General features: G+C 33.9%; 2 protein-coding genes across 2 annotated transcripts; one reads left to right on the forward strand and one right to left on the reverse strand.

The window, feature by feature from the left end:
- Positions 1-8625: 8625 nt before the first annotated feature.
- LOC21407368 (BON1-associated protein 2) lies at positions 8626-9604 on the reverse strand. Its single transcript, XM_010094437.2, has one exon. The coding sequence runs from the start codon at positions 9524-9526 to the stop codon at positions 8975-8977; it is 552 nt and encodes a 183-aa protein (XP_010092739.1). The 5' UTR covers positions 9527-9604; the 3' UTR covers positions 8626-8974.
- A 7354-nt stretch (positions 9605-16958) lies between these two features.
- Positions 16959-17843, forward strand: LOC21407370 (BON1-associated protein 2). Its single transcript, XM_010094439.2, has one exon. It carries the CDS (start codon positions 17062-17064, stop codon positions 17617-17619), a length of 558 nt encoding a protein of 185 aa, XP_010092741.1. The 5' UTR covers positions 16959-17061; the 3' UTR covers positions 17620-17843.
- Positions 17844-25850: the final 8007 nt, after the last annotated feature.

A 25850-nucleotide genomic window follows, 5' to 3' on the forward strand; every position in this document is an offset into this window, starting at 1 on the left:
TTAGCCAAAAAAGGGACCTAGCAAGCAAGCATTTGGTAAATGCCGATTCATAACAAGAGGCAAAAGTCATATATGCCCTTGGTTGAAGTACAAAAACCATAATAAAAGGCATCCCCTCTTCTATAATACTTATGGATTGCTTCTCCCTGTGATGTGTTGATGAGTTTATATGGATACTGAACATTGATAAATGATTAAGATGAGGAGGATTGATCAAACTCGTTATCGAATAACCACTAGTGGTGGTTGGTTAATGGCAAAGGATGACTTATTCGAGCGTCCTCACTTAGGCCCCGTTCATTTCGCTGATTCGAGTTTAGAATTCGAGTTTTTTTACAGCAAAAAGCTCTCACAAATAATCACATCTAACTTTTTTGCTACAGTAAAAAACTCTCACATAAAGTCACATCTAAACTCGAATTCTAAACTCGAATTAGCGAAGTAAACGGGACCTTAGTATCTAGGAATTGATTCTCATTATCCACAGTAAAATGAAAAATGTTGCCTCTCATTGGCCAGTTAGAGTATGGCTTGCACTAAGGTGATAATATTATGGACTCCTTAAATACTAGTTATATGTACAAGCTCTGATTCCTATAACTATTTTGTCAAATGATGGCTAAGCTGGTGGTGTCTTCACACCACCGATCCGTTTTCTTAAATTCAACGAAAAATAATCATCAGATATCAAGAGTTTCCTAGCTATTTTATGTACGTAACTTTATAAGTACTTCCCATAACAAAAAAAAAAGAAAAAAAAGAAAAAGAAAATCAAAATCTAACGATGTAGAGAATTATTCATAGCTAGGACCATATTAATTTGGTCGGAGCATATATATGATTGTCAACCATCATGGTAATAGAATGCGGAAAGTAGAAATCATAAGAAAAAGATTGACAAATTATTTAATGGACCGAATATACTATGTCATTTTGTTTATTAGTTCTTCCGTTCAATGAAAATATAACATTTGAGCACTTTTTTCATTTCACCTCTTTTTATTTATGTTTCTCTTTTTTCATTAATTATTAAGTCAAAATCTCTTTTATTCTACTAAATTCTATTATACTGTAATGATTATTTTTTATTTTTAAAATATTATTATATAATATGCTTTTTTAAAAACAAAGCTAAGTACGTTGCTATTTATTTTTATTATGAACTCAAATGTTGAACGATCTTGTCTATTTTATTTTTCCAAAACTATATCACGGGGCACGTAAAGAAAAAAATGTAATATAAACGAGAAGGAAACATGAAACTAAAACTAACTCAAATTGAGTTTGACAAAAAGAAAAAAGAGAAAAGAAAGCAATATGCTATTTGAAACACAAAAATCTTCTACTTTCCATGAATTCAGTATTATCTAATTAAAATAACCATTTATTCTAATGTAACTAATTAAAATAACCATTCTATATTCATTCTAATGTATTATGATTAAATAAATTACACCAACGATAAACCGAATGACCACATATATACGCACACAGTGGACGCGGGAATCATAACTTCCTCAACAAATTTGTAAAAGAAATATCATTAAAAAAATTAAACCCTCCCTTATAATTAAAAACGTTAAATAGATATTACAAATAAAAAAAAAACCTTCTTCAGTTTCGATGTTCTAGGTGTTGAATAATAATTTCTTTGTTAATTATCAAATAAATAAATAAAAATCCTTTGTTGTCTCCTCTTCAACTTATTAGAGGTAAAATTTTCTCAAAATCTAAGGATATAAGCCCTTGAAGTGCAGACACATAGAAGGCATTTTATTTCCTTTGCCTGATGGAATAGTAAGCGTCGTAAAAGCAAATTAGATAATAATACTTTAGAAATAAAAATAAATAATTGATTGATTAAAATAAGAGAATTATGATAGTTTTGACTTAACAATTAATACATAACATATTAAAAAAGAGAAACATAAGTGAAGAAGGTGACATAAAAAATGTATCTAAATATTATATTTTCATTAAATGGGTGTACCACATAATAAAATAACACGGTACACTTAATTATTCGCGAGATAATTTCTCAAAGAAATGAGTCGTGCCAAATAATAATTATTTATTTATTATTGTTGAGTTGGTGTACGTGTTTTAGTATGATGATGGAGTCTATGAGAACTAACACAACTTCTACGTGTGATCCAAGCATCTTTTTCCTACGATTTTCTCGATGAATACTTTTCCACGCAAGTAGAATTCTAACTAATGAAATTTCCTCACACTTCAGTTCCAGTTTAATTTCCAGGTGTAAGGGCAAGATCACGAAATGATATTCACACCACTTATATAATATTATTAGAAACTAGATTTATTAGATCAGGAAATGCTTTTAAAAAATGCTAAAAACTTATAGGTACAGGGATCATCATGTATAATTACTCGTTACTCTGGGTTGTTCATTTTTCTCCATATTCTAAATATTCCTTCAGAATATTTGTTTACACACCTTTCAATTGGATTTCGCGATTCTTTAAATTTTAGTTAAAATAGGTAGAAATTTATTTTTAAGTATCACTCTAATCATACTCCTTATTTTAATTAAATATATATTACTTTTATATTTTCTAAATTTAAAATATAAATAATTCTTTAACTTTACTTTGGGTGTGTTCATTTCACAACTCAAGTCATAACTTGAGTTATGATTTGATTTGTATATCTGGGAGAAAAACACTCTAGTAAAAAAGTTAAATTTGAATTTTTGTGAGAAAAAACACTGTAGCAATAAAACTTGAATTATGAATTGAGTTGTGAAATGAACAAAGCTTTTATGTCAAATCAAAGAATAAAATACTAAATAAACTAAATAACTAGCCAATTATTGCTAGCTACATTACTTTACTTTATTTTAGTCTAAAATGCACTCTCTAACATAGCCAAACATTTAACTAAAGGTTGGAGTGTAGAAAAAAAAAAGTCACATCATTAGCCATTATGACTAAAGACATCAAATGGTTAGCCCTTTTAGAGCGCCTCTAAGGGAACTCCTTAAATTTTAGTTAACAACTTTTAAGTAAGTTATTCTAACCATATTCTCTATTTTAACTAAACATAGAATATTTTAATATTAATTGAACTTAAAATATAAATTAATTTCATCGAATTAAAAACGAACCTTTGCGTTTATTACTCTTTGAAAGAATAAAATTATAGAAAAATAAAATACGTAGCTTGTTCTTATAAGCTATATTTAGCTAGTACGAAATGAATTCTTCAAAATAGCTAACCATTTGGCTAATGATTGGAGTGAAGAACAACAGGAAAAAAAGGCTAAATCATTAGTCAAAATGGCTAAAAACATGAAATGGCTAGCATGGTTGGAGTTGCTTAGAGTTAAATTCATGAATAGTTCCTGAACTTTTCTCTCTCTAGATTTAGTCATTGTAGTCAATTTTGTCTTATAAATAGTCTTGAACTCAAAAAAGAGTCTCATAAATGTTCCCTTTATTAAAGTTTGGATGGAACCGTTAACTTTGTCTCATAAAAGGTCTCTAAACTATTTTCTCTCTTTAAAAATAGTCTCCATCATGTTAAAAGTTGTAGAAAATTTAATCTCTAAACTTTAAAAAAAAAAAAAGATATGCTAAAATATGATCTTAAAATAAAACATACCAAAATTAGTTTTTTTAATACACATATTTGAATTTTTTTATCAATTTATTCACATGTGTAATTTTGATATTTTTTTGAGTGATTATATTTACCCTAACGTATTAATAAATGTTCCAAAATTATTATTATCTTATAATAATAACATTAAAGACATATTTTCAATAATATCTTTTGTATTATACCCATTTTAACCGTCTTATCACCCAATCTATGACTTTAGTTTTTTATTTTCTTAATAAAAAATAAATTTTCATAAAAATATAATTAAAAACTAATTTAATTCAAAACAAAGCAAAAAGATGGAACCCAACACATTCAAAATTTAACCAAGAATACAATACTCATATATATCTTAACCATTGATTAATTAGAATCTTTTCCACCAAACTAAGGGAAAAAGGTTCCCTAAAAAAGAGTAAAAGTAATTGATCGCAAACAACAATCCACAATACAACAAAGTGTATTACACAATTATTTCATAACATTGTTTTATCTACTATAATAAAAAATAAAAATATTATTGTTTTTATTGGGTTATTTAGAAATTTAATACGTGTCAATAGAATCACTTTTTTTGTTTTAGTTTAGGGACTAAGTTTGGTACAATTTTCATATTTAATTTTTTTTACATCCATTTATTTAAAAATGAAGCAATTTTGGCATATTCTTTTTCTTTTAAGTTTAGGGATTAAATTTAATAGAGAGAAAATAGTTTAGGGACCTCTTATAAAATAAAGTTAATAGTTTCTATCTAAAATTTAATGGAGAGACCATTTACGAGAAACTTTTTGAGTTCAAAGACTATTTATGAGATTAATTGACTACAAGACTAATTGTAGAAAGAAAAAAAAATTCAGGGGCTATTTATGAATTTAACTCTTTTAATTAAAATAGCTATAAAGTTATATTAGCTAGCAGCTTTTGGGTGGGACACTCCAATCAGACTATCTATTTTAACTAAACATAGATTATTTAAATATTTATTAAATTTAAAATATAAATAATTTTATTGAAATTAGAAAGGAACCCTTGTATTTATTATTGTTTGAAAGAATAAAATAATAGAAAAAAATGAAATGGCTAGCCTCTTCTTACTGACTATATTTGGTTAGTGAGATGCACTCTTCAAAATAGCTAATCATTTGACTAGTGGTTAGAGCGGAGAAAAGTTAAAAAAAAAGTTAAATCATTAGCCATTTTGGTTAAAAAATGAATTGACTAAACATTCTCAAATGCATTTTCTTAAACATTTAGGGGATGTTTGGTTCATAGATTCAGGACCATGATTCAGAATCATTCTCGTTTTACGTGTATTTTTTGTGAGAGAAAATACTGTAGCGAGCCATGAACCATGATTCGAATCATGATACAAATCTCCATTCCAAACGTCCCCTTAGCCAATGGTTGGAGCGGATAAAAGTAAAAAAAGTCATATTTTTGACTAAAAACATGAAATGGTTAGTCCCTACACTCTGTTTGGTAGGAGGGATGAGGAAGATGAAGGATGAAGAGAGTTAGATGGTTGATGAACACGAGAGATGGAGATGATTATGCTAATCTTTTATGCTGTTTGAGAGGAGAGAGAAAAGACTTAAAAAGATAAATGATAGTTATTTGTTTAATTACTATATTGCTCTTTTTCCTATTTGTTTATAATTTCTTTTCAAGAATAAAAATTTCTTTTGAGTTAAATTTAAGTGGATTAGTTAGATTCTCACGTCCAAATTAATGGGTCTGAAAGGATCTCCCTCCATGTCTTTGTTCCCTTCTCTCCTCCTTCCGACCAAGCAAAGAATTCACTTTCTCGCCTCCATCCCCCTCCCCTCTCTCCATCTCTCCTCTTACCAAACATAGTGTTAGAGAGGTTAAGATGTTATGTGATATTTCATGTGAAAGTTATGTTTTTGGGTTATTATACATGACGTGATACATACCAATACACGTGGAGTTTACTGTTCATGATACAACAATCTCGATTAAATTCATAACGAAGGTCCTATTTTACCAAGTCAAAAGATAACGGCGGCGCTCGTGGATTCTAAGGTCAAACTTGAAGAAACTTAAAAAAAAAAAAAAGTAGATGACTTGTCGACTTTTATATTGTAATAATTAATAATGCTGTCAATGCTCATTCGTATCATCGCATCATATACGTACGCGTTTTCTTGAGGGGTGAGGATATAGTATAATCAACTCATATTGGGAAATATATATATATATATATATATAGATAAAATTTGAGAGCCTAATTAGATCAATAACCACAAGCAACGTATGGTATTGGATTACGTCTCTCGCTTACACATTAATTTGAACTACATGACCAAAGTTCCTTAATTTTACTTCAGCAAAAATTTGGTATATTAATTTGACTTTTGAAACAAAATTAGTTAATTTTTTTTGCCTAGAGATATTTCATTTGATACGTACTGAAGGTGAACAATTTTCGATAAGCTGATTTTATCAATTGCCTATTTTTTTTGGTTGGAAATAGACCAAAGAAACTTGTTAGTACTATATGCGACGGCCACTTGAAAAATACGTTGTCTAATATTCCATAGGAATCCCATATGAGAGACGGTTTTAGAGACAATTTATGCCGTTACTAAAGAGTTAAAATATTTACACATTCTCAATGATGTCATTTGTCTTTGCTAAAAGGTTAAAACAATACTTGATACTGTAAAGATCTCGCCAATTTTGGTTGTCATAATGATTTAGCAGCAACATAAATCATTGCTAAGTGTTTAGAACTACATTTAGGATGCAAAGTTCCTAAGGGAAAATAAACCGAATTACGAAGAGATGGAGAAGATTATGCTAATCTTTTAATTTGATTAGTTGATATTTGAATGAGAATTTCCTGTCAAAAAAGGAAAAAAAAAAAAAAAATTCCTTTCGGCGTGAAAAATTGAGCTTGAAGACAAAGAGATGAACCCCTTGAGTAGCCTATAAATTACAAAATTAACGTCCTCCCTTAAACCGTACATGGTCATCGCATGTTTAGTGTCCCCTATTTTCTAAGAAACGATGTGACTATTTTGAACAGCTTAAATAGAATGTCACTAACTAAATAGGAATTGGCCTATAGTTCATGAACTAAAATCACTATAAGAAAAAGGGGTTTTTGCGACGACAAAAAGTAGTCGCAAAAACCCGAATGTCGTCGCAAATAAAGTTTTTTGCGACGACAAGTCGTCGCAAATATTTCGTCGCAAAAACTTTTTTTGCGACGATGTAGTGTCGTCGCAAATGTATTTGTGACGACACTCTGTATTTGCGACGATAGGCGTCGCTAATACGTCGTTGTAAAATTCTCGTCTATGATCATGTTTTGCGACGACATTTCAAATTGTCGTCGCAAATAATCTTATTTTTTAGCGACGACAAGTCTAAAAAAGTCGTCGCAAAAAACCAAAATTAATTTTTTTTTTATAATTTTTAAAAAATGCCCTGCCGCGCGCGCCAGGGCCCCCCCCCCCTGCGCACCAGTGCCTCCCTGCGCACCCTGTGGGCACTTCCATGCCCCCGCCCCCCCTTAATTTACTACATTCAGAGAAAGTCACAACTCAATTTCAGTGCATTTCAATTTGCTGCATCAGAAATGTGAAACGTAAGCATAAAATCACAAGAACAAAGCTTAGCTTAAAACAAAAAGACAGAATTAAAATGGGGTATACCGCTAGTCGGCCGACTCTTCTTCGATGCCCCAGCTCCGGAGAGATACCTCGCTAAGGGAAGAGAGAGAGAGAGATAGAAGAGGAGAGAGGAGTGGCAGGGGCGGGGCAGCGGGAGCGGCGGCGGCGGCCGGAGAGGGGAAGAAGAGAGAGAGAGAAGGGAAGAGAGAGAGAGAGAGAAGGGAAGAGAGAAGGGATGAGAGAGAGAAGAGGGCCGGTGGCAATGGGCAGCGGCGGCGGCGAGGTGAAGAAGAGGCAGAGAGAGAGAGACTTAGCAGGAGAGAGATAGAAAGCGTCGGGAGAAAATGAAGAGGAAGAAGATATGGTATATTATATCAGACTTATTTATCGTCGCAAATAATCATTATTCCCGCGTTTAGTTTTTTGGTGAAATCTTGAAAAGATTATTTGCGACGACAAAGAGAAAAAGTCGTTGCAAATAACATGAACTTATTTGCGACGACATAGTCGTCGCAAATAAATGGAAAATGTCGTCGCAAATAATCATTTTTCCCGCGTTTAGTTTTTTGATGAAATCTTGAAAAGATTATTTGCGACGACAAAGAGAAAAAGTCATCGCAAATAACATTAAATTATTTAGTCGTCGCAAATAAATGGAAAATGTCGCAAATAATCATTTTTCCTGCGCTTGGTTTTTGGTGAAATCTTGAAAAGATTATTTGCAACGACAAAGAGAAAAAGTCATCGCAAATAACATGAAATTATTTGTTGTCGTCGCAAATAATATTTGCGATGTCGTCGCAAAAAATGGATTACCTTGGCGGCAAAAATCCGCGCCATTAAAATTTGTGCTCCAAAATTATTTACGACGACATTTAAGTTATTAGCGACGACGTGGTTATTTTTTTAAACGGGGAGTAAGTACGACGACATGTCGTCGCAAATATTGTATTATTTGCGACGACAAATGTCATCGCAAATGGGCTTTTTTGTTGTAGTGAATTGGGATTAAATCTTTATTTTATATAAAAAAAAATAACTTTAAAAGAGTATAATATCAAAGAATTATTTATCATAGATCGACTAGGTATTTATTACACCTTATAAAAATTGTTCTTACATAAAATAAATGGTCTGTGTCCTTATTTATTCTAAAATTACGATACAAAAGCCATAATACTTTGCTCTTTTTTTTTATTAGAATATAATACTTATTCTTAAATTGTTGCAAATGTTTCCATATTATTTGCAGATTAAAACGTCAATGGTTCACCAAATCTGAATCCTGCATTTTTTCTCTTTTTCCCATTTACTACATACTGGATGAAAGTAACGTTATAAACGAGGACATCTAAATCAATTATTGTATGTAAATATACCCAATTAATAACGCGCAAACAATGATATCTTTCCTAGAAACAGAAATTAAATAGTAACATGTATACAACAAATCTAGGAACTCCACTTTTTAAGTCTCAAGTACAAATTAACGAAGCTTCTTTTATATTGTATATTAATATATATTTACATGATATCCTTCCATAACCAAAATCCATCACTCAAGTGTAAATACCTCTAATGCAAATACTGGTTTATGTCGTAAACTTTCTAGTACTTCTCTTATTAAAAAAAAAAAAAAAAACGACTCTCTACTTTCCAGTTTTGGAGACTTCTTCAAAACCAAACGTGACGAAACTTCCTAATTAGCTTGTTCAAAAGTTTCTACTATTATACGCACACCAAACAGGAACCCCAGTCACAACGCCAACCCCATTGTCACTCCTCCCCACCGGCACGCCCACCGTCGTCTGCTCCGCCGCAGACGCCGATGCCGAAAACGAATACTGTGGCGCTGCCGGGTCCTTCATCTTCACGGAAATGTTGATAATTCCATTCCTCACGCCTCTAGAATCCCTCAATCTGTAGCTCAAGAAATGCAAGTAACTCTCTGGCACGTAACCGCCCACAAAATCGGACACCGGAACCGACGCCGTCCCGACAACTTTGTTGCCAAACGCGGTCTTGCAGTGCACCTCGAGTGTCACGGCCTGCGCATGGGCCGGCAGGTCGAGGATGAGCCTCTCGTTCCACTTAGGGTAGCTTCCGCCTTCGCCGTCCATCTCCGTCGTTCGGAAGTTGTTCGCGTCGCATCGTACGACGACGAAGGCATTCTTCTGTATGGATCTCCGGTCGATCCGGAGATCTTCGCCGGATAAAATAGTTATCTCTACCGTTCGTGATGGGGGATGGCAGTATTTTTCCATAGGTTTGTTTATCTGCGTGTAGATTGTGCAGAATGTGTTAGATTTTGTGTCAGGGAAAATGGGGGAGGATAGATGGATATTGTGTTTTTTGTTCTCGGGTAGATATGTGTGCGTATATATACACACGTAGAGTTCGGTTGGTTTGAGGAAGTTTGATAGAAAGAAGAAAGGAGGAGCCGTGTTGTTTCTGTTGGTTGATTTCAAAATTGACCAAACACGCCCCCTTCGAAAAAAAAAAAAAAAAAAAGAAAAAAGGCAGCTATTGTGGAAAGTAGCTGTTGTCATGTTTTTTGTTGTCGTCACTCATATAAATGTTATTTTGAGGATTAAGTGCTATTCTGCTCTATTAATAACAGATAACACCACAACAAATAACGGTAAGTTTCATTATAGGTTTTTATTTTATTTTTTATTTTTGTTAATATAGATGCCAATTCTATAATTATCAGAATGTGATATGGCACTAAGATAAGAACAAAATAATCAGAATCGATATTACTGTATAATAAGTTTTTATTGATACTTTAAAAAACACCTAATAGACAATCAATAACTAATACCGCACATTTTTATTCAATCATAAATTTACATGTCAACATACTGACTCATCGATAATGATACAAAATCCCACAATATCTGTTGTCAAAAAAGTCTCACACTCTCTTTCATATGTCAAATTTTTTACTAATTTAAAATTCAATATTAACAATCACTCAAGGCGATAATTCTAGCATTCCGTAATAGAACTAACTAATTAGTAATTTTCTACCAAATCACATATACATCCCCTTTTTTTGTCCGATGAATCACATATATATATATATATATACACACACACATCCCAAGATCAAGTTTAGAGCCTAGATATTATTACGTACATAAGATCCTTGAAGTTATAACTGTATCATTTTATGTGCTAAATTGTAAAAGAAGTAAAAACAAGAAAAAAAAAGAATTTCTATGATAGGAGTTATCATATATAGAAATTTCAAAAAAAAAAAAGAAGAAAAGTTGCATAACCTACAAAATGTTGTATTTCAACAAAGTTGTTATTATTACAACCTACAAAATTTTGGTCTTGTGTTGACCTTGGATTAAATGTTGTTGGATCCTTTACGGATTTGAATATGTTGGTCTTCAGTATATTTACATGGAAATTCAATTCTATCGTGTCCGGGACTAGGGCAAGAAAATTTCCCGTTATTCTCCTGAGTTGAGTGTAAAATATTCATTAATTGCTATATTTATCGGAATTCCTGTTCCCAGAAAAATAATAAAAAAAATGGTTGTGTTTTAAAATTCATGGGCAATTCTTCAACAAGAGAAAAGAGGAATGTCATTGGCAATTTCGCAAGATCTCACTGTCTGAGTTGGTTATGAAAATTCCAATAATGTCTGTCGGCGGGGCAGCTGGGACTAAACCTTATATGTCCTTTTTTTTTGGGGCCAATAATCTTGTATTACTTACACGTATGAGAAGAAAACTCTTATCCAAAACATGATAAAGAATTTACAACATAGATGCATGAAAGTTTCAGTAATTAGCTACTAAATGCTTATTTTTCTTTTAAAGTAAACAATTAAATGCGCTGGCTTACGAGGTTTTTTTTTTTTTTTTTTTTTTTTTTTTTTTTTTTTTTTTTTTATTGACTAACGATAATTGAATTGATATTATAAGTGGTTCAAATTTTTTTCCCCTTAATTCTCGATCTCTCTAGGGTTTTTTCCTCTCTAGGGTTTTTTTGGCGTCTCTCAATTAGGGATGTAGTCTCGCGGCGGCATTTTGGCTGCCCTTTGGACTCCTCGCCCAGGGATGGAAGTCTCGGCAGTGTAGTAAGGAGCCTAGTGAAGGGCTTGTCTATTTGGTTGGAAGGAGTTAGTTTTTGGTGATGTATTGGGTGGAGAACGGCATACTTCGTCTGTCTCCTCCGTCGGGAGCATCAGATGTCTAACGCGCTGCAGCCTTTGGACTTTGTCCCTCTCACTACAAGAAAGTGGTTTTTTAGCGATGACAACTATCATCGCTAAAAGCGCCATTGTCGTCACCAAATAGTTGTCGCTAAAAACATATTTAACGACGACAAGCGTGTTGTCGCTAAAAAATACTATATAGTGACGAAAATGTCGTCATTATAAAAGGCCACTTTAGTTGTTGAAAACATGTCAGGTTTTCATTCCCAGGTTTGTGTTTGAACATTTAGCGATGATTTTTTTAAATTGTTGTCGCTCATAGTGTATTAATAGCGACGACTTTTTTAAAATTGCGGTCACTAAATGTATTTAATTTTTAAAAATATCGTAATTTTTTATTTATAGCAATGATATTAGGCGTCGTTAAAAGTTTACGTAATTAATTTTTTTAAAATTAATTTTTTATTTTTGAATAAACTTTTGTGTTTCTTTGTTTATTTTAATAATTAGAATTGAAGATTTGATATGAATTGATTAATAAAATATGTTTTGTAATAATAAAATTTAATATAATAAATAAAAATAACAAATAATCATATACCACATGAATTAATAAAATCGAATACCAACCATAAGTCATACGTAATAAATTTACAAGTTTAGATAACATACTAAACATAAAAGGGATAATATTATATCTAATACACTAAAATAAAATAAGTAGTCTCATGTCTCCTCGACCTAATTAATGTGGCATCTCATTTCCCTATAAAAAAAAGCATAATTATAATCTTGTTGTCAACGTTATTTATCTTTATTTTAAGATTAGAATTGGTTATTTGGTTATTTCTCAGGGTAGATTAATCTTTTATTATTATGCTTGTAGGGCTATATAAATCATTCTTTATTAGTTTATTCAATGAATTAAGTTTTCTCTGCAATTTCACTAGAACTTTTCTTTTTCTATTTTGTATTAGGTAATTCTCACATGATACCAGAGCAGTGATTTTTATGGGATTGGGATTGATTACCGTTAATTTACAATGTCTTTTGCAATTGGAATCGGAAGTAGCATTGACATCGTAGCTTGCAATTGAAATCGGAGGTCAACCACACATATTGCTATTGATTTGGAGAAGAAGTACGGCAGAATTGCAGTCTGTCTGATTTTGAATACGTGTTGCAGTTGGATTTGTTATTGAAGTGGGTCAGTAAATATATGGCATTGGTTGAAAATTTTTGCACTGTTTGAGTTTTGGGTTTGATGAATTCATTAAAAAAATTGGATTGAGTGTTGCATACAAAATCGTGAAGAAAACTCCGATTGATTGAAAATTTTGCAACGATTTTTTTTATTTTTTATTTTTTTTGTGTGGCATTGATCAGATTTTGGTGAAGTGGCCTGGGAATTCGTGCAACCTCTTGGTGTCTTTTGTTTTTGTTTGGATTTGTTGGCTTGAGTTCTTTGTGAGTACGAATTCGGCAATTATTTTGCTTCCGCTTGCATTCGGTGATTATACAATCAGTTTTTTCCATTCCCCTCGCTACCGTTTCCGCTCTATGTTTATGTGAATTCGGATAGAATTTTCGAGAGTTGGATTTTGAAAAATTATGTTTTCACACTGTAAGAAGAAGAAGAAACAAATTTGAATAGAGAATGGGGTCTTAGAGATCATATAATTTGATTGAGTCTAATTATTAGTTTTCAATCAATGGTCATACAGTCGGTTTTTTGCTTCTACTTGCTTCCGTTTGGACTCTGACACTATCGTATTGGGTAGTGATATTTGCATTCTTTCTCCTCTTTTTATGATTGACCCAAATTGGGTATTGGCATTGCACTCTCCCCTCATCTTTGATTGGTTGCATTCTCCACCTTTTTTGTATTCTCTCTCTTTTTTGATTGGCTCATGTAGGGCTTTGGTATTGGCATTAGCATGGGCATCGGTATTGACATTAGCATTGGCATTGACATCGGCTCCGGCATTAACATTGGTATTGGCATTGACATACGTATAAAATTACAGAATTATTTGTGAAGTCGTGTTTCAGTTTTTAGTTTTATTTTTGTTTTTTAGTTGGTAAATAACCAAATAACTAATCCTAACCCTAAATATGTTAACATATTTATCTCTATTTTAGAGTTAGGATTGGTTATTTGGTTATTTGGTTATTCCTTTTTATTACTAAGGGTATATGAGTCTTTATTATTATGCTTGTGGGGCTATATAAACTCTCTTTATTAGTTTTATATAAACCCTCTTTATTAATTTATTCAATGAATTCGGTTTTCTTTGCAATTGCAATAGAATTTTGGCATTACGCCTCTCTCTTCTTCTTCTTCTTCTTTTTTTTTTTTTTTTTTTTTTTTTTTTTTTTTTTTTTTTTTTCTATTTTGCATTGGGTAATTCTCATACTTGCCACTCCTTCCACAAATAAAAGATAAAAAAAATCTAGAGTTTATTATCACTTAACTGATGAAAAAGGTTTTAAATGTGATAGGATTTAAACACGATAAGATTTTTAATTAACTAAGGATAAATTCGAAATCTTTGCTATATGCATACGGGTAACGATGATGTGCAAGTACATCTATTTTTTTTTTTTTTAAAAAGAGTGATATCAGATCTTGTGCAATTTTCTCTATGCAATAATGTCGTTTCCTTTTCAAAACAAATAACTTTTTTTTCCTAACATTGGTTTTGATCGCTAGAAAATACAAGCAACAACCAGCAATGTTTTTCTTTCTGAAAGGAAAAACAAAGAAGACGACGCTTGCTCCATTCTCCTTTAGCGTGCTCTGAAGAAGATAAAAAGGCTCTATGGCATTTTTTTATTATTATTTTTTTTTATTTTTTATGGACCCTGCCAATGTTGTAATAAGTGATAAAAAACTCTCCATATTTTTATCTTTTATTCGTGAAAAAAAAAAGAGTGGCATGATTGTAATTAAAAATTAAAAAGGTCTAAAATTATGTTATTTATTTATTATTATTATAAGGAAATGAGATACCGCATTAGTAAAAAGTAAAAAGTGATGAAGAAAGTGACAAAGTGATTAACCTAACATTTCTCCTAAAATATATGTCAAATGATACTTTTCCTCTTATAAGTCCTAAGGGCCTAAACATAGTGGTAGAAGTTGGATTTAACAATAGTATCCTTTTGGTTTGATTATGGTGCCTCTAAAAGAACTTTTTAGCATTTTTCTGTGATATGTTTGATATGTTTCCTCAACTGTACTTAATCGTATGCAACATGTTTCAACTGTTCTAATGCGATGGTAGCTAGTCACATTAATCTTATACCATGAAATCCAGACTTCAAATCTATTACTCCTCACACAAATAAAGGAAAAATATATCTTAATTAGATTCCTGAGCTTGCAACATGGTGGTTTAAAAGTTTCTTTGTTATACTGAGAAGTTTCGATGTGTTGGAATTCCCAATAAAAGAAGGAAAAAAAGAATCAGGAACTCTCGCGGGAATGCCTCCTATATATATATATATATATATATATATTTATTTATATATTTGCTGGCTTTTCTAATTTAATTTTGTGACTTAGAAAACGTTGACTACCTTCCTCTTGTCTGGTCAATCGTCTCAGTTATTGATCTCACTTCTGCAGGCGCATGCCATACGTCCTTATTTATTATGCTAATAAACACTACAATGTTTTTTTTTTTTTTTTTCTTTTAATATAATTGGCTAAAGTTGTAAAACCAGTAATATGTGAGCATATAGTATGTGAGCGCGCGGAATACTGAGATTTCTTAAACAATACCGTCATATTTTCTGCCAAAGTACCTCTATGTTTTCTTATTTAAATTGTACGGTTGTGGTCCGCACAATAAATAGTTTGTAAGAAAAAAGCTAAACAAATTAAAATTAAAACTATTATATGTAATTAGCATATAAATTTGAACAGTAGTCTTATGTTGTTATTAGTGCATATTAATACTTTTATATATACTTTCTATTTCATACTCTTGCGATCAGATTAGAAACTCATCAAGGTGGCAATTTGAAATTGATCAAATACAACTTGCACAAGTCAACTCCAACAATATATTGACATATATATTATAGCTAATTGGCTCGTCGGCAAGCCCCGAATATCAACACATATATTACATTTATGTGTAAATCTAAAAAGGCTCAGATAAGCTCACCAGACATGCGTGACATTAGTCAAGTCTACTAAAATGTTGGAATGCAAATCGCCAATTCAATTTCGACAAAAAAAATATATATGCAATTTTAATATTATCTAAATTTATATCTAACCAACTAAATTATGTCACACCATTTAATAAAATTTAAAATGTTTTTTGATCTATTTTTTTCATATTTCAATGTTTGATTTCATTAATTAACATGTTAAAATGTGATTGGTTAGATACTATTTAAGATATTTAAAATTGAACAGGTATTTGAATCTGAATTTTGTATTAATTTGGTTACTAAAGGATTATTATTATTATTTTTTTTTGGGTACGAAGCAAGCTGATGATGGGGAAAAATATATGGAAACTTTGGTATTGACTTTGAAGCCAGTGGTGTGGCATTAGAACGTTGGTAAATTAAGGTGCATGAAATACGTTGGTTGACTAACCCAAAGGAGGCGGGCACGCGTTGGACGTTGTTTGGACTTTGGCTGATATTCGTGTTCTTACTTTTCTTTTCTGATTATTAAATTTGCTGCTGTTTACGTGGCTTGTAATTCTTTGCGCTGCTCAATATGTTTCTTTCGGTAAAACAATTGGCAAATATCCGCGGACTTGGTTTGGACCACGTCAACCTTGGATATTTCCAGGATAGATAGTATAAGAAATAATTACAGAAATTGTATGTTTTAAAAATTGTCTAAAAACATCTACTTTTACATAATTCTATGATTGTGTGTTCATCAATATTCAAATTTTGATGATTTTATTTCTTGTTAGTAAAGTGAGTATCATATGCTTCACATCATATAAAAAAAGGGTGCATATTCTAATTTTATTTTTATTTTCAATTTCTTTTCTAGTTGACTTTTTGCCCTTAATGAATAGGGTCAGTTACTGGCAGAACAACTGTAAGGTGCAAGGCTATATATGCCTGATGTTTATTTATCCATTATTTTTGCTAAAGAAATATGCTTTGTAACTTATACCATCCCATAACCATTTAATATTTACCACGTGTTTTTTCTTTGAGTTAATTAGCATATCATATATTCACACATAACACCAATTAGGTGATATAATTAAAGAAAATGTTTATAGTCTCCTTATCCATTTCTTAGCAAACTCGTAGCTACTTCCAAAAAGTACTTTTTTTCTTATGGACCGCGTTTGGTCAACTTTAATACCAAACCGCACAATTTGTCAGAAACCACATATCTACTTCTTCCTTCTTTCCATCACACTTCTTTTAAAATTCTAAACCAACCTATATATATATTTCCACACACAAGCCTTAACTTCACAATTCACTCACACAAATCTGTCATAGTATATTCTTCAAAAAAAAAAAAAAAAAAAAAAAAAAGGAAAGAAAAGAAAAGAAGAACACCGAATTTCAGCAAATTAAGTTCTCTCACAACTGGTTCATATATTTCTTGCTAGCTAGGTACAATAATGGCGAAGTACTATGATAATTACTACTCATCGCGGACAGTAGAAATGACTGTGTTATCCGGCGAAGATCTCCGATTGGCCAGAAAATCCGTCAAGAAGAACACGTTCGTGGTTGTCCGATCCGACGGAAGCAACTTTCGGACGACGGAGATGGACGGCGGCGAAAGCGGAAGCCGTCCCAACTGGAACGAGAAGCTTGTCCTCGACTTGCCGGCGCACGCGCAGGCCGTGACTCTGGAAGTACACTGCAAGACTGCGTTTGGCGACAAAATTGTCGGAACGGTGTCGGTTCCGGTGGCGGACTTTTCAGGTGGATACTTGTCGGAGAGTGGTTACTTGCACTTCTTGAGCTACAGATTGAGAGATTCTAGGGGCGAGAAGAATGGAATTATTAATGTCTCTGTGAGGATGGAAGTGCCGATACCGGAGTACACGTGTTCGGCATCGGTGTTGGCGCCGGAGCAGATGACAGTGGGAGTGCCGGTTGGAAAGAGTAACTTTGGGGGCGTTGTGACTGGGGTTCCTGTTTTGTGTGCCTATAATAACAGAAACTTTTGATGGAATTTCGTCCCCGTTCGATTTGAGGCCTTTTTTTCATTGATATTTATTCATTTATTGCGAAAAAGATACGTAAAATAGAACATTGACCCTGTAAAGCAAATTGCATAGAATGGATTCTTGATTTATTGATGATGAAATAAGGCGTGCATGTGAATATTCACTTCATGATAGATTCCCGGTAGCTTTTTATGAAAAGTTTTCTTCATTATAGTTTGTTCCTACTTGCGCAGTTCAATTTTTTTTGTGTCATGTGAAAATTTTCGACCTGTAGGAAGCGAGCTTAAATATTTAATTATATTTTTTACAATTATATAGTAAATATATATATTTAATAAATATGAGAAGGAGCAAACTAGCATCAACAGGGTTGAGGACATTCTAACTAGCTTAGTACCCCTTTAACCACACCATCTCACACCAAGCTCCTCACTCTAATTTATATAATTAAATTAAAAGAAAGAAAAGGAAAACGTTGTTATAAATAGAAGTAAATCAAAAGAGTGAGGCACTGCAAAAACAGAGAGAGGATGTATTTTGGGGTCGGTGCTCCGGCTTTTTAGGTGGGCTGCGAGCTTCCAATTTTATTTTATTTTTACTTTTTTTTTTTTGAGGAGCGAAAAGGTTATTAGCGTTGAGTTCGTGCCAATAGAATTTTAAGTAGACATCAGACTGGAGCTGTTCAAGGGTAAGAAGTCGTCGTTCTTCTACTGTAGATTTAGGACGTATTCACCATGGGATTCTGTTAAAACTCCGAGAACTAGGTCATGGAAGGGAGGCGAGAAAGATGGACCGGCGTATGTAGCAGTCACCGCTCGTCGGCAATGACGCATGAGATTCATGTGCCACCGTATTTCTGACCCTCTCGTCGCCGTTCTCAGGTGCTTTTTTCTAGCGCTGCTCCTATTATGCCTTATAAATTTCCGGCGTTGAGGAGCTTTTGATCCTGGCTGGTTGGTCTTTTGGGATTTTTGTAAAGTTTTTACAGTTTTTATTTTGCAAAAAGCGACACAATGTTTTGATGAATATTCTATTTTTTATGATTTTCTTTATTTTTCACATTTGAAAAATAAAATCAAATAAAAATAACGTCAAAAAATTATGAAAGTTTGCAGACACGATACTTATATTTTTCTAAGCATGCCTGCATAAAATGGCCTCAAAAAATGAAAAAAAAAAAAACGCTATCAAAAAGTCCCAAGCCAGCGCAGTGGGGCGCCCAGGGGCCAGGATGGGTCAAAAATTCTCATTTTCATTTATGTTTAGAATTCTAAAATTAATACATGATTTTTAGGAATTAATGCAAAAAGTGGCACCATTTTTTGATGTATATTCTATATTTTTTTTTTATGATTTTCTCTATTTTTCGCATTTGAAAAATAAAATAAAATAAAAATGATGTCAAAAAATTCTGAAATTTTACAAACACGATCCTAACACCTTTCTGAGCATGTCAAAAGAAAATGGCCTCAAAAAATGAAAAAAAACTCTGTCAAAAGCCTCCGGCTAGTGTAGAGGGGCGCCCAGGGTCGGGATGGGTCAAAAGTTCACATTTTTGTTTATGTTTTGTATTCTAAAATTAATACATGATTTTTAAGAATTAATGCAAAAAGTGACACCATTTTTTGATGTACATTCTATTTTTTTTATCTTTTCTTTATTTTTCGGCTTGGAAAAATAAAATAAATTAAAAATGATGTTAAAAAATTATAAAATTTTGCATACACGATCTTTACATTTTTCTGAGCACGCTTGTAAAAAATCGCTTAAAAAAACGATGTCAAAAAGTCTCCGGCCTGAGCAGTGGGGCGCTTAGGGGCCGAGATGGGTAAAAAATTTATATTTTTATTTATATTTTACATTTTAAATTAAAACATGATTTTTAAGAATTAATGCAACAAGCAACACCATTTTTTGATGTATATTCTATTTTTTTTTTTATGTTTTTCTCTATTTTTTGCCTTTGAAAAATAAAATAAAGTAAAAATGACGTCAAAAAATTCTGAAATTTTGCGAACATGATCGTTGCATTTTTCTGAGCATGCCTGCAAAAAATGATCTCAAAAAATAGAAAAATAAAAACGCAGTCAAAAAGCCTCCAGCCCGCACGACATCAGCAAAGTCTCGAGCTCTATATAATTTTGAAGTGTAACCTCAAGAGCTTGGACAACACATCAAAAGGTATAAGACAAGATGAGCAAGAGGCATGAAATTCATATATGGGTCGAGGGGTGAGCAGACGAAACATACCCAGACTTGTCACATAACAACTATGCGTTAGTGCTCCATGAGGCCCATCCCTGCAAATTTGTGCTAGGAATCTTCAAAGAAGTACGTGTAGATGGCTCGGATGGGAACGCTGAAGCGGGGAGGAAGGCGAAGAGCTTTGTTGAGATGGTGGTCGACCACATCAGGCACCTGGAATTGGGGGTCGTTAATCTTCGACCCCGATATCACGAGGGGTTCCTCGGGTGCTGAGGGAATAGCCAGGTTGGCAGCCACCTCAGCACCTTTCCCCTTCTCAAGGCGTCGAGAGCTTCGTGATGACCCTTCAACCGCAAGAGGGTCTTGGCACTCATCCACCCTTTACCGCTTGGGTGGTGGAGATATCACAATCCTCGACCGGTCGAGGATCTCGGGGGCCTCACGAGCAGGGACATCATGGGTCGCCGGCTTCCCCGACGACCTGTAAGAGGCATCCCCTTGTTTTTCCTCGACTTGCCTAGGAGAACGTACCTCATGGTGTATGACACAACTACAAAAAAAAGTGAATGTAGGAACATCCTAAACATCTCGATTGCAACCAATCAAGATGCATTTCTGAATCACCTTGGAGAAGATTCGCGGGTGGAGTGACTGGTTGGCTAGGTGGGTTGAGAGCGACGAGAGGCCTGTACAATCTGTGGTTCTTAGGTCTGCTGAGAACAGTAGAACTACGACTGGAGTCAGGAAGTGATAAAATTTGCTCAACCCTTTCCAAAGCAGTCCCAGAAAGCTTTGGCCGTGAAGGAACTTAACCTGCACCTAAAAACCACATTTTCAAACAGCTCGTCTTAAAATCACAATTATATTAGAAGTTTAGCAAAGCAATAACATAAAGTATTTACTAAATACTATGTAAGTCCCGAGAGGGCACTCGTTGTCGAATGGATGAGAATTAAAGTTGCCACCGAGAAAGAAGAATTGGGGCTTTCACCCATGCGAGCTGGAAGTCTTTTCGATGATAGTGGGAGGAACTGAAGGTTTGGACTTGGAGTGGGAGGATAAATAAAAGAATCCCCTCTGACCTGGGGAATCTCTAAGGACATTGCAATACAAAAATTCCTCTACGGTGATGTCAAGATTCAAAAATTTCCTCCATAAAATGATCATGGAGTTAATTGTCACCCATCAATTGGGTGACAACTGTGTAGGAGAAATCCTATGGAGGCCACAGAGAGCCTTCACAAAGGGGTGAAATGTGATGACTCGTGCCCTTACGGCGCGGTCGCGAACCTTATACTACTACTGTTAGGCTGTGTTATAGTCTAATCCATTATTCATTTCTAGACTATCGTCTCTTTAAATTACGTTCATACACGGGTAATTTTTTTTCTTTACTTTAACCCTCAGGTTCTTAACATGTTATGTTGTTATACTAATAACACATCTTGCTATTACTTTAAGGATTCGGATATAGAACTAGTCCCTGAAAACTTGTCTTAACTTATTACAGTCCGTTGTTCTTTACTAAGACAATGGTTGTAATATCTTTTTCTTAAAACTGAATATACATACTAATGTTCTATGTTACATTAATTTGCAGCGGAATTTTTTTTCTAAGTGAGCGTAGTAGAGACCCCTCCCGTGTACCCATGACATTTCCGCCACCTTGTCTCCGCCGGTTCATCAAGCAAAACCACTATATGGCTAGTTGCTTACCTTTGTTACCTGCACACGAGTAAACTGATGAGCTAACGCTTAGCAAGTATAAACATGCATACATCATAAACTAGTAAAAATTACATTAAGAGTTATGATACAAATATGCCCGTGTGAAACATGCGTTAAACTGCTTTCTGTCTTTCTGTTCTTACTTCTGTAGGCCTGGGCCCCTGCTTACTTTTCTTGTTACTGTGGGCCTGGGCCCCTGTTTACTGTCTGGTCTAGTCGGAATCTCTTCTCTTTGAGATTTCCTCCCTTGGGAGGCCGGCGACTACATTTATGAACTTTGGGTTTTTCATTTCAAAGTGTCAAAAACTTTTCTGAATGATATGTAACGTTTCTCTACGTGCACATGCTAACATAAAATGAATAATACTTCTTGCATACTTTAACTGTGCATAAGGGTAACCATATGTCGCTCTTCTGCAATCTAGAGCACTAAGCCCTCTAAACACGTATAATCACATAGACTTTGGAACATAAGTAAATTCATAGTTCTAAGTCTAACTATAGCTTACTCGAGTCCAAACAAACATATATGTCTATACTTACAAATAATTTGTTAATATCCCTGCTTGCTGGAAGTTCTTTCTTATTGCTTCGGCTCTCGTGCCAAAACCTGTTTCATGGAAATACGTATCAATTAACTATTCCAAATCATTATTCGTCATACTTAGATTCTTAAATCTAATTTCAAACTCGTTTATGAACTTTTCCCCCTTAAGGCCGAATTCTAGCTCAAGAGGCAATTTACACATATTTGTGTATCTCAGTTTCTGAATCGTAATCTATTCATTTCCGAGCTTTAAAACTGTTATTCATTCTCTAAAATCATATTACTAACTCATTGCTTACTAACTAGATTTTAGGAAATTTCAGCAGAGTTTTGCCTTATTTTTCTCGTTTATCGAGTTTTCAATAACTCGTTCTATTTCCGATTTCGGTACCTGGAGTCAAGATTCACATTCCTGAACACAGATTCCAACAAAAATTGAACAAAATACATTTCCTCCATTTCTAGGGTTTTTCGGATTTTTAGTGCAAATCTACAAAATTTTGTTCAATCATTTCAATACTTACACGTTAGACTCTTATCATAGTCCCCGACAAAACCTCGATTTCATTTTTCAGTTTTATGAATTTGTTTTCGAGATGAGTTACTATTTATCAAAATGAAAAAGCATGCAGTTTCTCATGAAAAATCTAAAATCTTACATCTAAAAGTTGAGATTTTTCGCTAGAATGCCTCGGGTTACGTTTCTACCAGACTGAATGAAAGGAATTCCGGTGAAAACGGGTGATTCCTTGGATTTCATTTGGTTTTCCCTCTTTTTCTTCTTGGTCGGCCACACTTAGGAAAACAAAACACCTTTTGTTTCTAATGTCTTCCACGGGCCTCTTTTAAAACAATAATGAATATTATATTAACATTTTTTATAATATCTTCATATTAATTACTTTGTAATTAAAAGTAATTATTTTAATTCCATAATTTAATTTTACTAATTGTACTTAGGTTTAACACTTGATTTGAGTGGTTCTATGTTCCCCACATGTTTCTTGTCGAGACCTTACTTTCTATTTTTCAAAATGAGTCTCTTTCCGGTACCGATAATCTCACACCCGGTATAGGTTCTGTACTGCTTTTCTGGACTGTCGAGTACCCTGGGTCAAACTTCTCATGTTCAACCCAATTCTCTTGGGTATCTCCTTAGTCAATTTCTTTTTCTGAAATTCTCATTTTAATTGACTTAGAATTGCCCAAAACGCTTACCCTTGCGAAACTGATTTTTGAGCAGTTTCCCGCTTTAGCTGACTCAGGAAAGTCCTGTTTCAGGAACTTTTACTATTTTCCTTACTTCTAATATTTCTATTTTTGACTTTTAACTGATATTTCACTATTCATGAATGATATTTACAAATTTTCTTTGTAAAAATATTCGTATTATAACTTTACACTTTTCGAGAAATTTTACCCCGTACATAAAGTTTCTACATAACATTTCCTTGATCAAGCTGAGAATTCTACTACTTTCTGTTCCGGAGAGAATTTCGGTCAAATACCAGATTGTTCGGATTAGACCTAAAATTTTTCCGATCGTTACATGAAAGGGGACAGTTTGTCCAAAAGAAAGGAATCTAGTATATACAGTCATATGGTTGGCTGGTGGGTTATGAGCTATATCATTGGGAGTAGGTATTACCAAATAAAAATTGTTAGCATCGATATGTGCGGCACATAATGCTTTCATGGAAACTTTAGGCTTAATTTTTGACAGCTTAACATCAGTCACCATGCAAGAAACACCACTAGTCGACGCAACCCCATAGCTACGATCTGTCGGGGTGTCAGCCTTCAAACTATCATCCTCATCGTCGATCAATATGAGCTCCTCTAAATGAAAAGGCGAGGAAGACCCCTTAGCGTAATCTTCTATTTGGCGGAGCAGTGAATCCCCACTATCGATGGAAGCCGCGCTTGACGTCGCAGCCTCTTCAGGTTCGTCTCTGACCCTAGAGGTGGTGACCTCTCGACCTCTAACTCGTTTGGGCGGCATGTTCAGGAAATGCATAAGAGAGGGCAAGTTAGAGCCTAGTCGTCGAGAGGTCAAAAACAGAGTTTGAGAAGAAGAAAGAAGCAAGTTTGGATCAAAACCACCAAAAAATCTGGTATTGTCAATACCCGATTCACACCTAAAACCCAGAAAAGGACTCAAACTCAGAAATGAGGGAAAATTCATACAAGGGTCTCCAAAATCCAGAAATGGGTTAGAGAACCCTAAAATGAACAACCAAACTCAAGAAAGTGCTATCACAAAGAAATCCAACCCAGATCCATGAGCAACAACATCGTATAAGTAAGTTCGTTTTAAGCTTATATTGTTTTCTTCGAAATGTTGTTTTTGCAGGAACCAAAGTTCGAAATTACTTTACGAAGAGAAAAGGGAAAAGCCAGAGCAACTTACTGATTCTTGGAAGATGGTCTGAAGGCCCGAGGATGGAGAAGAAGAACAACGAATGTCCACAGAGGCCGGAGTCTGAAAAGGAAAGGCTCTGAGAAAAATCTGGCAGAGTAACGACAATTTTTGGTGATTAAGTATCCAAATGTCGTTTAGAAGGGATATATATAACCGAAGGGGAAACCCAGAAGTCTCAGGGAAGTCCAAAGAACTTCAAATCTTGACTGTAGAATTCAAAATGAGTTCATCCAACGGTGAATCCGAAAAGACGCGATCCAACCGTCCAAAAAAGTGCAGGAGAAATAAAATTTGATCCAACGGTTGTTATTTATCCCTCGACTGCCACATGTCATTAGGGGATAGGAGTTGCGACTGTTAACATGATCGACTTAACTGCTCTACTACCCAAGAAACTCGATGTAATGATAGTACTGTACCGACAGGTAGCCGCCAAAACTTGCCCGCGAAGAAATTACCACGTAGGACTCTAGATGCTGTATAGCCTGAAACATCGCAGTGTGATATTACACACTGGGGGCAATTGTTGCACCATAGTCGAGTAATCGACATTGACTGCTGAGCATTGAGATAATCTCAGGCGAGGATTGGTCACTAACGTTGAAGAGTTGGTGAAGTATGAAATGCCTTTAAGCCGAGGAAAGCTCTCGCAGGAGAAAGGTATGGGTCGAGAACTCTGCCTAAGTGTGAATGCCATGACGTCGAGAGACCAGTTTGATCAGATTCAAATTAAATCCCGCCGAATCAAGAAAGGATAAACTGCAACAACTGTCCAGATTCAAATTTGAAAACCAGATAACCGATAAGGATAATTTCCCAGATTTAGCCATTCAAATATGAAAACACAACAGTCAAATCCCGAGAATTAGGGACGAGGGAATTATCCCCACACCATTAGAGATAAGGAGATCCGATTTGGGGAAGGCATATAAATAGAGTCCGAACCCTTCATTCAGGAGGTTACGCACTATTTTACTACTCCAAGAAAGACTGTAATTCAGAGAATACTAGTGCATTCACAAGTGAACGTAAGCAAAGAAGTTTATGTCGAACCACAATAAATTTTTGTGTTCTTTACTTTTTTCACAATTTTCTTGATTTATTCGTGAGTGACGCATGTGAGTGTTCTTAGAGAGGTTTAATTTTGAGTTGACTAATTTTCACTGTCAATAATAACTCGAGTATTGATAAAAAAAAATATTAATTTTTTATATTAAATATAATCAAATGGTGTAAAAATGGAGGATTTAAAATGCACCATCCCATCAAAAAAAAAAAAAAAAAAAAAAAAAAAAAAATAAATACACCCGAATTATTAATCAAAAACGA

This window comes from Morus notabilis, unplaced genomic scaffold, assembly GCF_000414095.1.
Source record: "Morus notabilis unplaced genomic scaffold, ASM41409v2 Scaffold98, whole genome shotgun sequence".
Lineage (NCBI taxonomy): Eukaryota > Viridiplantae > Streptophyta > Magnoliopsida > Rosales > Moraceae > Morus > Morus notabilis.